Below are 13,392 nucleotides of genomic sequence, written 5' to 3' on the forward strand. Positions count from 1 at the left end.
GTAAATAGGGATGATAACACTACTTATAGTGTTGCCAGGACTAAATATGCTAATATATGGACCTCTTAGAATAGTGCTTGGCACAATATGAGTGACTATAAATGAGTTTATAGTCTTATTTACAGTGAATATTATGACTAGAGTGAATTTTATTACTATGAAAGACTGTGGTGTCCTATTCTTCACTCATAGATGAAATTAAGAGAGAAAATTGTGAGAGCTCGAGGAGTCTTGATTTCCCCATCTGTTTAAATGACCATGTTAAATTAGATGATCTTAGAAGGCCAGATAGAGAATGATGCAAATAATTACTTGTAAGATCTACCTTAAGAAATTAAAAGCAAGGTTTAAAACACACTTTTTCTCTCATCTGATGTCAGTTGTGTTTGTGTGCTTGTATTGTACAGAACAAACTACTTTTAAAATTGGCTGATAGATAAGTCAATTTTAAAATATTTATTTTCATTTTTTATAGTAAGACCTGTGCTAGGATGCAGGAATAAAGTGGTGAGCAAATTGGAAATGGTCCCTGACCTCACAGATCTTACAATTTACTGAGAGAGACTTAAAATAAATGGCTACAAAGATCATATAATTATGACCTGTGATTATTCCTTCCAAGAAGAGAGGCATGATGCTGAGAGAATTGGAAGGGAAACCCAAAATAGTTCAGTTTTCAGCAAAAATTTCCCTGGTAAATGATACTTTGTTTGAATACCAGAGGATTGGCAAAAGGGGTGGGAGTAGGGACAACATTTAAGGAGAAAGAAAACAATATTCTGAATCTCAAAGCAGCAAGAAACTTGCAACATCAGAAGAAATGAGAAAAGGTACTGTGGCTAGAACAAAAGTGAATTTGAGGGAGAGCAAGGTAGAGCTGGAGAGGAAAGACATGCAGGAGCCTGAATACGATTGCATAAAATTTCATCTTTATTCTAACAACATTTGGAAGTCATTAAAACTTTTTCAGTCCATATGATTATTGAATGGGGTTTGTGTTTCAATAAATTTATTAGAGACTAATTAAAATGATATTTTAGCCATTTTAGAAAAGATGATGTTAGTTGGGATTGGAGGATGGCAATGGAGAGGGAAGGAAAAGCATGAATAATGTGAACATCTAAGAGGTAAAAAATTAGATATAAAATTGAGGAAGTAAGGAAGACAAAGAAGTGAAGGATGAATACTAGCATATGACTTGCCTAGTAGGATAGACAATAGGGATAAAGCTCACAGGACAATGACTAAATTTGAGGTCAAGATATTGGGAACCTGGCCTTGGGAATGTAGAATTTTAGCTGCCTTTGAGCCACGCAACTTAAACTCAATACTAGGTATTTGGATATAGAGCTCTGAAGCTCCAGGAAGTGGTAAGATAGAGAAACAAATGTAAGAATCGTTGATAATTGAAGTTGTGGGTATAATAAAACGGTCTACAAAAATGAGGAATGGGAAAAACTAACCGCTGAACTGAGGGTGCCAAATCTGCAACTAGTGAGGTAAGAGAAAAACAAAGAAAATGTGGTGGCGTCACAGAAGACAACGAGTGAGACATTGTACAACATTTCCAAATTTCAGAAGAAATTCAGCTAAGAATGGACAATTTTCCATTGTATATGTCCATAGTGAGACAGTCGGTTAACCTAGAAAGGATTGGTCTCAGTGATAAGTGGGAAGCTGGATTTGAAAGAGCAAAGGATTATGAAAAATTGGAAACAATAAAAAACTTTTTTGAGAATTCTGACTAGTGCTACAGGTTGTGTTTTACATCCACATACCTAATTCATATATAATAGTTTTTCAGTTTGTAATTTGAGAAGAAACTGAACTTCACTATTAATAACAAATAATATCTTTTTCAATATTGATTTAGAAAAAGCATGAAATGAGTCAACAGGATTTCTTTTATTCAGGTGTACTTTTTTTCCTGTTTTTTCTTTTAAGGTTTATGGGTACATGTGCAGGCTTGTTATACAGGTAAACTTGTGTCACACTGATTTGTTGTACAAATTATTTTGTCATCCAGGTACTTTTTAGGTTTATGGGTACATGTGCAGGCTTGTTATACAGGTAAACTTGTGTCACACTGATTTGTTGTACAAATTATTTTGTCATCCAGGTACTAAGCCTAGTACCCAACAGATAATTTTTCTGATCCTCTCCCTCCTCCCACCCTCCACCTTCAAGGAGGTCCCAGGGTCTGTTGTTTCCGTCCATGTGTCCCTGTATTCTCATCATTTAGCTCCCACTTATAAGTGAGAAAAGGTTGTATTTGGTTTTTTGTCCTCTTGTTAGTTTGCCAAGGATAGTAGCCTCCAGCTCCATCCATCCATCTTTTATATGTCTCACATTTCCTTTATTCAGTCTACCACTGATGGACACTTAGGTTGATTCTATGTCTTTGCAATTGTGTATAGTGCTGCAATGAACATACGTGTGCATGTGTCTTTATGGTAGAAAGAAGTTCTTTTTTTTTTTTTTTTGAGATGGAGTCTCCCTCTGTCACCCAGGCTGGAGTGCAGTGGCGCCATCTCGCCTCACTGCAAGCTCCACTTCCCGGGTTCACGCCATTCTCCTGCCTCAGCCTCCCAAGTAGCTGGGACTACAGGTGCCCGCCACTGCGCCTGGCTAATTTTTTGTATTTTTTAGTAGAGACGAGGTTTCACCGCGTTAGCCAGGATGGTCTCGATCTCCTGACCTCATGATCCACCTGCCTCGGCCTCCCAAAGTGCTGGGATTACAGGCATGAGCCACCGCGCCCGGCCAGATGTTCTTAATGTACTACAAAATCAATGTCTTCCAATGTTATAAAGTGATATAAAATTTAAAAATAAGGGTATAATCATTTATATTGAAAGATGCTTTTAGAAGATGTAGAGAGACAAATCAATCAGAAAAGATAGATTCAGTGGCAAAAAAGAAAAAGGAATGAACAGTAAGAAAACATGATAATGAGATGAGATATAGAACTTAGAATGATGAGTCATATATGTGTCTGTGTGCATATACATGGGTGGTAGGAGAGAGACAGATACATGAGGAAATGAATTTTGAGGAATATGTAGAAATCATTTTCATTAAAGACAGCATAATATACACCAGAAAGATTTAATAAATTTTTCAGATTCACTTAGATAGAGGTTGAAACTGGTAGTAATGGTTTGGGTTTTCTTGTCAGCTTTTGGAGTATCTTGGTTTTATTTGTGATTCTGATTCTGTCTTGCTTATTAAAACAGATATCTTTGAACATTTACTGTCTACCCAACAGTTTACCAAACTCTTCACATATATTAACTCATTCAATACTCTCAAAGACATTATAGAGAAGATATAATTTTACTTCATTTTAAAATTGAGGAGGTTGAGGCTCAAAAAGTCATAGACCTTTTCCCAAGATCTCGTAAGCAAGTTGCTCAGGATTTAAGTGCTCATCTTATTATTTCACAAAACTTGATTCTTAATAAAAATGAACTGAGTGAGATGGTTTATTATATCATTTGCAGTAGTAGATCACATATTTGCTGTCATGGATATGTATATGATAAGTATTTTTGAAGTATGACTGTTTCAGGAATACAGTTAGTTTGAAGGGTTAAAAATTTTTTTCAATGTAATTTGTCCAGCTCATCTCACATTGAGAGAAACATAGGAGGAAACATCAGCTTTCAGATACCTCTAGAGGTTCAAGTTTAGATCCAATGGGACCTAGGAACTAATAAATCATCTGAATAACTTCCAAATGAGCTCATTAGGAGTCAAGATCATTGCTAAGCAGGTAAGTGAGTCTTTATATGGAGCCAATAGGCATCCCTCCACCCATACCCCATATCCTCATTAGAAGCCTCTCTCTTTGGTAAGCTTTAATGTTAAATGGATTCAGACTGCATCCTAACTGTATTTCATACCTTCACACTGTCTGCTTTTCCAGAACTGTCTAAAGGATATCTATTTGTATTTAAAATAATACTTCATTGGACGGGCGCAGTGGCTCACGCCTGTAATCCCAGCACTTTGGGAGGCCAAGGCGGGTGGATCACCTGAGGTCAGGAGTTCAAGACTAGCCTGGCCAACATGGTGAAACCCCCTCTGTACTAAAAATACAAAAAATTAGCCAGGTGTGGTGGCATGTGCCTGTAATCCCAGCTACTCCGAAGGCTGAGGCAAGAGAATCGCTTGAACCTGGGAGGCGGAGGTTTCAGTGAGCCGAGATCACACCATTACACTTCAGCCTGGGCAACGAGAGCAAAACTCCATCTCAAACAAAATAAAATAATAATGATGATAATAATAATAATAATAATACTTCATTAATCCTCAGTGCTATCTCTCTTTCTCTCCTCCTTACAAACACACACACACACACACACCCTGTCTCTCTCTCTCTCTCTCCCTCTCTCTCTCTTCTTAAATGATGACATGACAAGTTGAGCAGAGAACCTCTTAGAATTTACCATGCTTTCTGCAATAGTTCCCACAAAATAAGAGTTGTTACTGTATGGACGATGGAGGAGAGAGATGTATGCAGATGTGATTTTCTCACTAAAATTCTTAGGAAATTCATTTACCAAGAATGGCCCTCCTTAAGTTCTGGAAATGAGATTTTTAATAATCCATGCTTAGTCTTGGCAAACACTGAACGTAAGGTAAAATTTTCCCTCCTAAATAAGAATGGATACTCACTATACATTTTTGAATCCTATAACAAAATAAAGTAGAAACTTATTGGCATATCATTTACCGAATATTGCTTCTCATGTGAAGTATTCGGCTTTAACCAGGGCTCCAATGTAATCCAAATCAAACCAGGGCTTCCCAACCTTTTTCCATGCCATATCATGCCATTTTTGCATGAGTTGAGTTACATAGAGGGAACACCCAATGGCTCAGGATGTCCCCAGGTCTGAACACCTATAGCACACTGGTGGCGCACAGGGTGCCCCTGCAGCCTGTTGCTAAGATCTGGTGAAGAAACCAAGCTTGTTGCAGCCCTGGAGTGAAGAATGCTTGACCTGAAAAAGCCCTGAACACCCTGATAAAGAACAAGGTAGAACCTGAATAGCACTAGGCAGTGAGTAAATCAGAAAATGTCTTGATGTCTTGATTGATAGGGCAGTGGAAAGGCAAGAGGAGGTCTCCATTAATCTTTTGCTTTTCCGTTATTGAATATATTTTTCTATGCAAAGCATTGCCATTGTATTAGATGCCAAAGTGTTTAAAACCTCAGAAATATGTCTCTAATAGTTAAGAAGCAAGGCAAGCCCTTCAAGAATTAGTGTTTCAGAGAGAGATGTAATTCATTTTGCAACTGAGTTTTGAGACTCTAGATGGGCAAATATAACCTATGGAGATTTGAAGATAGCAAAACAAATAAAACTGCTTAATTTTAAAGAACTAGCCAACTATCAGAAAGGCCTAAAAAAGACAATTGCTAATTAATTTTGGTACTCACCAAAATAATTAGAAAAACCAATGTTTTCTTCAACATGCATGGTTAAGTGAATATCTAAAATTTTTGACCAATAGTTTAAACAGGTACTAAGATGTAATTTTTCAATGCTGTAAATATTGGCATTTAAAATTAAATATAGATTTAATGCCTAAAATTAAATGTATCTTAATATAAAATAATTAACATAGAACCTATATTTTTCTAGTTTTGATGAGTGATGATTAAATATAAATTTAACTTGTAGTTGAAAATTGTCTTATTAATGAGATGGGAGTCATATTAATGGTGTCTTGATAAGAAGGATTATCCAAATGCTGAAGTCTTTTAGAATCCGGGATATTTTTTACACCTGGGAGCAAGAGATCATAAGATTCCAGATGGATGAAAAGTATGCCTTTTGTTTATAACATGGGAAAAGGAATGATTTTGAAAATAGAAAACAAAAGAGAACCAAGAGGACAGGTGCTTTCTCAGTCAAATCATTTTCAGAAAAACAGAAATATAGAAATAGAGGAACTGAAGATTAACTTTCTTAAGACTATTTTTGTTCAGTTGGGATTTCACTGGCATGGTGGAGTGTTGTACTCAGACTAATTCACAGGTTAGGCAAACAAATCCCAAAAAGAAACTTTGAAAATATTTCCAAAAATATTTTAGATAATGTTTTTGAAAATTTTGAAAATATATCTGAACTCTGGTTGCCATTCCAAAAATCAAATTTGCTCTTTAGATTACTGATTCTCAGACATGGTTGTACATTAGAATCACTTGGGCCTCGGTGCCTCCAAGATGTTCTGAATAAATGGTATTGGATGCCCCAGTATTGTCATGTTAAGGGCTCTAGATGATTCCAATATGCAGTAAAGTTTAAGGCAAAACTTGCTTTAGGAAGATGAAGTGAAGGAAGAAACATTAGTGCTTATGAAAGAACTCTTGGTCTGAAATATGGAATTGATTTTAGATTTCCCCTAAAAATAGATAAAGATATGAAAATTACTAAATGGGTGGTGAGACTTTGGGATGGCGATTACTTCAGAAAAACCCAGACAAATGAATTGGAGGCTATGAAGAAAAACTGCTTTTAAAAACTTAGAGGAATTAATAAAATAATGTAGAGAGTTGTAAGGTAGATGCAAAATCATAAATGCTGTATTTTTATGAGCACTGTAACAGACTTTTATAAGTAATTTTATTTCTACGTGATTTTTAAGTTTATTGAATTTGGAATTTAAACTCCAGTTTAATATGCAACTTCTCTGTGGACTTTGTTTTTCTACCATAATGTGGTGTATGTACCTACTTAAACTTAAATATTCCATGTTACCTAATAGCACATGTCCACCATAGTTAACGTTCTTACTGATACATCTATTTTCTCATGTGGCTTTCTCTCATTTGGTGTGACATGTACCTTGGAACCATCACAAATCTTGAAGTTATATAAAAGCAATAACACAAGAAGTGCTAACATATAGATGGACTTCATTAAGTAAGAAATAAAATGAAATAAATGGTAGATAAACCTTTTTCCCTGACACTATTTTTCAGTGAAGGTGGTCTATTTACTTTTACATTGTGGGATAGCCTTATAATTACCCTCAATTAGGGTTCAGATTATAACTTCACAGCTAGAATTGACATAAAATCCTTTGTGAAAAAAAATTGAGCATATTCAAGTCCCATATGTAAGTCAGATAATTCTCACTTTTGAATATTCATGAATGAAACAGTTATTTACTGAGAATAGCAATACATATGTGTACATACGTATATGTCTATGCATGTGTGTGTGTGTAGACATGCATATATATACATGCATAGACATATATATATATATAGATATGTTTTAGGAGTCTTCTATTTTATTTTGACCTAGTATATGAAAAACTTAGCAATCTTTGGAAAACTACAGTTTTCATGTTTGTCTTCTCTAAGCTTTAAACATTTAGTTTGACACTTTAGCCTTGTTCTTCCATCCCTGTGATTAAAGCTTAAGGAACAAACCACTACACTTGGGCAGCATAAGGATGATCAGAAATACGGGCTCTGCTGTCAGTTATACATAGTCACACTAATAATCTGTGACCATCACCAGAAAGTCGGATTTTTCCAACGTTTATAAGCAGTTATGGGTGAAAGCCTTCCTCATAGGGTAAGCAAGAGACTATCTTAAGTTAACTCATGTAATGCACTCAGAATATCTGATAAGGACATCACTCAATTGCAATAGATAAAATAATAATAGTACTAATCAATGGAATATGAAAGACAAAGTGGTTAGATATGATGATCTCTCAAAGCATTTTCTAGTTAATATTTCATGATTCTATTTTTTGAAAAATAAAGCCAGGACCAAAATTAAAGTTTAAATAGGCTAATATTGGGCTTAACAAGATGAATCCTCTTTTTTTCAGGGCTGGTAGAAATACAAATAATTATAATTATCCTAAAAGATGCATCAAAAACTCCACCCACCAGTATATGTTTCCATAAAACTTTTTACAACTGAGTATTTCCTTAGAATATGTTTCTAAAAGTACAACCAACTAGAGTAAGTGCCTTGGATATTTTAAGCCCTAGAAATATATTGACACATTTGTGGAGGAAATTATTTATCTACATGGGATTTAACTATGATAAACTACTTGTGTTAACACTTTGAGCAATATACTTCCAAATATGTTAAATTTGGATAAACTATTTGATTTGTGTTAACTCTTTGGGCAACACACTTCCAAATATGTTAAATTTTGAATTGGAAAAATAATGTCTTTTTAATTCATATGTAAATAAAATAGTGTGTTTTCTCATATTTCTGATCAAATTTCTTTCAATTTCTATAGCATAAATTACTTATTCTATATAAATGTGGGAAGGAATATAACAAATTGAATAGTTCATAGCAGCTCTAAAATTATTTTGATCTATTTTTGACATATTTTATGGAAGTATGCACAAAACCGAAAAATAAAGAAATATAAATGTCACATCTATAAATTCAATATTTTTGTTCTGTTATATATGCATGGAAAATATATAAGATTTTTAATGGCAGCAAAAACATTGAAATATTAGTGTCAGTTGTCACAAGTGGTTTCATACTATACAATTTTAACCAACATTCTGTCTTATTTTCTAAAATTACAAAGCAAAATATTTCTTAAGAAGACTATTCTGCAAGTAAAAGACCGCCCTCAGGCAAGATTGGCCTCTGTCATTAGACAGGTAAGATGTTATGTTTTTGCCCACGTGATGATATGATTCAAGGCAAGAAGACAACAATGATCACCTTTACCCAACACTGACAGGGAACACGAGAAGTATCATTTTTATTCTTCAACTGCAACAAAATCTACAAAACCTGCTAGGATAAATGGCTGAAGTTCATATCACTTATGTCACTGTATTCATTCTGAAAGGAATTACTGACCGGCCAGAGCTTCAGGCCCCGTGCTTTGGGGTGTTTTTAGTTATCTATCTGGTCACAGTGCTGGGCAATCTTGGGTTGATTACCTTAATCAAGATTGATACTCGACTCCACGCACCTATGTACTATTTCCTCAGCCACCTGGCCTTTGTTGACCTTTGTTACTCCTCTGCTATTACACCGAAGATGATGGTGAATTTTGTTGTGGAACGCAACACCATTCCTTTCCATGCTTGTGCAACCCAACTGGGTTGTTTTCTCACCTTCATGATCACTGAGTGTTTCTTCTAGCCTCCATGGCCTACGATCGCTATGTCGCCATCTGTAGTCCCCTGCATTATTCAACACTGTTGTCAAGAAGAGTCTGCATTCAACTGGTGGCAGTTCCATATATATACAGCTTCCTGGTTGCCCTCTTCCACACCGTTATCACTTTCCGTCTGACTTACTGTGGCCCAAACTTAATTAACCATTTCTATTGTGATGACCTCCCCCTCTTAGCTCTGTCCTGCTCAGACACACACATGAAGGAAATTCTGATTTTTGCCTTTGCTGGCTTTGATATGATCTGTTCCTCTTCCATTGTCCTCACCTCCTATATCTTTATTATTGCCGCTATCCTAAGGATCCGCTCTACTCACGGGCGACACAAAGCCATTTCCACCTGTGGCTCCCATATGGTGACTGTCACTATTTTCTATGGCACATTGATCTTTATGTACCTACAGCCCAAATCAAATCACTCCTTGGACACAGACAAGATGGCTTCTGTATTTTACACAGTGGTGATCCCCATGTTAAACCCCCTAATCTATAGTCTAAGGAACAAAGAAGTGAAAGATGCCTCAAAGAAAGCCTTGGATAAAGGTTGTGAAAACTTACAGATATTAAAATTTTTAAAAATAAGAAAACTTTATTAAACAAGCAGGAAATAAATCAAACATTTTCTTGTAATTATTTCCCAATGAACTGAATATGTAGCTGTTACTTTAACAGACCTTGACATTTTCTACGAAAGCCAGGCACATCATCAAAAATCAGTACGAATTAAAGCATCCAATTCAGGCCATCACAGTCTTGGCAGACCACTGAAACCACGTTCAAATACAAACAGAGACACACTCATATATGCAAACACTCATAGGTGTATTTAAATCAAAGGCAGCAGCATGTTTTTGTTAGAGTTTGGGATGCTGAAACAAGATTGAGTTTGAACACCATTTCCTTCATATTAGCTCTGCAACCTTGGAAAATTGAGCTAAATTTTGTGTGACTTTTTTTCCAAGTCTAGGAAATAATAGGACCTAACTCATTGCTCTTCTTTTAAGGACTGTGCAGGTTAATATTTATGAAATGCTTAGAAAAATATCCAGTGATAATAAGTGTTTTGGAAGCCTTAGGTATATAAATGTTTGTTATATAAAGTTAGAAATGAATTTATTTGGGCTGGCACAGTGGCTCACACCTGTAGTACCAGCACTTTGGGAGTCAAGGGTGGGAGGATTGCTTGAGCCCAGGAGTTCAAGACCAGCCTGGGCAACATAGTGAGACCTTGTCTCTCTCTCTCTGTCTAGAAAAAAAAAAAACCAAACCAAATAAAACTAAAAAACCAACTATTAAAAAATAAATTCATTAAGGTCTATTAAAAAATAAATTCCTTAAGGTCTCCAAGGCTAATTAGTCAAGTAGTCCTACTTACTACAATCAAATAAACATAAGATAGGTGTGAAGTTTCATTTCTAAATTGAAGGTCACATAACTAGCAATTTGAAAATTCTAAATGCAAATTTAGGTGTATCTGAATTTTTTTTAACACCATGGGTGTTAAGAATGAGGTTAATTGGATTTAAATGTGTCATTATCAGATTTTTAAAAAATACAATTGGAAGAACATATTTTATAAGAAATAACTTTTTAAAATAAACACCTTCATTGTAGTTGCATATTTGTTCAATTAGAAATTATCCTAGGTTATTATGTAATTTATTTCTGCCTGCTATTTATTCAGTCACCCTTGTAGATGATGACATATGATCAAAAAGTAATGATATGATATATTTTTATTATTTTGACATTTCAGAAAAAATAGTAGTTTAAAATTATCCTATATTTTTTCGATTTTACAAGGATATTATGAAACTTGCAGCCATTACATAAAACACAATTTGAGGTTTGCAATATACTGTGATTATTTCCTCTTCTGTACTTTCTTTATAAATGACTCAGATATGCTACCATGAGGTGCTTTTAGAACCTTGTGAGTGGAGTGAATTACCTGGCTTTTAAAACAAGTTTAACAGAGAAACCTGGTTTTTCTACTCTCCACACTTTGTCTTGTGAGTGTATATTTATATGGATGGATATACACAATATTCTCACATACCAGAGCCATGACAAATAAAAGAGTCATAGACAGTCTCTCTTTTTACAGGTAGTGAGATTCAGGTCTATAAATCCTGAAAACTCACCTGGAGGACAACGGTCTTCTGTGGTTTCACTGCACCTGTGTACTTCATAGAATTATTTAGAGTAGCAATGTTTAAACATTAATTGAATTCTTCATGTCTTTAGAGAGTTATAATTCCCTACTATTAACAATCACATATTGAGAAAAACCTAGGTTTTCTAAGGGAAATGAGCTAAGAAATTCAACTTTACTCAATAGATATATTTTTTCTGTTTATTCTTGAGCGGTTACATGCAGTTCTGTGCAGCCTCTAAAACTATCATCTGAAAATTGCTCCAGGTCACTGGGTTCATCTCCTGAAACACCAGCCTTTCAGCCTAAACATTGAAATAAACACTATTCAGTCTCCAGGCATATTTAAATTAATATTTGTATTTGTCATCCTTCTGTTTGTGATCTCTATGATGTTTCTGTATCCGGGTATAGAATACAGAGGCTGACAAAAAATATAGGTCTTTAGCCGTGTCTAAGGTCAGTGGAGAACATGCTTGATTCCAGGAAGATTTGGCCCCAGATTTGAGTTTTGATACTTCTAGTGTATAATATGTAAAGCTCAAATTAATTATAAAACAAGAAGCATACTTATTGCACAAGCTGCAGTATGGGCATGTAGTAGAAACATGTGTGAAGGCCTTGGCATGATGGCTGGCACCGAAAAGAGCCTTGGTAAATATCACTTTATTATTATTGGTGAACGACCCTTAATACATTTTCTTGTAAACAAAATTTTTATATAATTTATTTTTGTATCTACAACTGATTAGTGGTCCACCTTGAATAAATACTCATCTCCATTCAATGTTATAAAAATTAGCTGAGGCAATCCATTTTAAACACTTTACCCAGAATTTGATACAAGAAAAGCACTGAGTAGTTGGTAGCTCATTCGTACTTTGAAAAATTAGGAGCTCAGTAAATTCATAATTTACTAATCTAGTCTTTGTTAAATTAAACAAAAGTGGTTTTATTTTTTTAAAATGCGTATTTTAAGTAACAACTATGAAGGAACCTAAAAAAATTATTTTACAATATGTCTATCGGTACACACACACAATGAAATTTAAAAGCATTAAATTTATTTTAAAATAGCACAATAAAATAGCTCCCTAACTTTTATATTTTCTTTTTGTTGATTTTAAAATAAAGAATATCATATTGCCAGCTATCTTAAACTTTATTACCTTATTATCCAAGGCCAAATAAGAGAAATAATTGATACAATAACAATGTCATTAATTAAGTGTAATACACACCATATGTGAAGTAACGGCTGTATGCTAGGAACTTTGCAAAGCTCTATATTTATAATGTTATTTGATCTTCACAATCAGTCCAAGAGATAGAAACTACAAGCGCATTTTGAAGATGAGGAAACTAGGTACAAAATGTGAAATAATTTACCAATAACAACAGTTGATTATCACAAAAGCTAAAATTATTAGTCAAACTGTTTGAAGAGTCCAGTTACTAATCAGATGCTTATATAGAGCAGGCAGTGAATTATAAGGGTGTGAAATGGCTCTAGTTGTACAAATGGATACGGAATTCTTGGTAACTGCTAGTGCTACCCATCCCAGTAGAATGCAGAGAAAGTAGAGTGCTAAGGAAATTATCCAGTCTTAAAACCAAGAAAAGCATCCTTGCTATTTAGATTTTGACATTCTTTCCAGATAATCTGTGCAGCAAATTTGAAATGTAAGATAACAGATATTGAACTTTAATATAATTCAAATATCACACATGATTTAAATAAAACAGCTATTTCCCAATGCTGTTTACTTCATTATTGATGAAGCTGTGTTGTTCAGAGAGGAGTAAGATTCTCTCTCTCTCTCTCTCTTTCCTTTTCTTTTACAATTCAATGACATAAAATTTACCCAATGCATTTTATGTGGAAACTGCGGAGAACGACATAGTGGATGAAACATACCCTGAGTGATTTTGAGCAGCCAAACTATGGAATTTGGCTCTGTCATTTACCACCAATGTGACTCTAGATAAGACACAACTCAAAGTCCTGGGTTTTGCCTCTGTCTAGGGATTTTTAGG

The 13,392-nt window shown here is 34.7% G+C and overlaps 1 protein-coding gene across 1 annotated transcript; it reads left to right on the forward strand.

Annotated features, from left to right (window-relative positions):
- The first annotated feature begins 8,822 nt into the window (after positions 1–8,822).
- On the forward strand, positions 8,823–9,796 carry LOC129489896 (olfactory receptor 8U3-like). Its single transcript, XM_055293074.1, is given in 2 exon segments — positions 8,823–9,159; positions 9,162–9,796. Coding segments are annotated over 2 exon segments (972 nt in total).
- The last annotated feature ends 3,596 nt before the right edge of the window (positions 9,797–13,392 follow it).

The sequence above is a fragment of the Symphalangus syndactylus genome, chromosome 1 (assembly GCF_028878055.3).
Source record: "Symphalangus syndactylus isolate Jambi chromosome 1, NHGRI_mSymSyn1-v2.1_pri, whole genome shotgun sequence".
Classification (NCBI taxonomy): Eukaryota; Metazoa; Chordata; class Mammalia; order Primates; family Hylobatidae; genus Symphalangus; species Symphalangus syndactylus.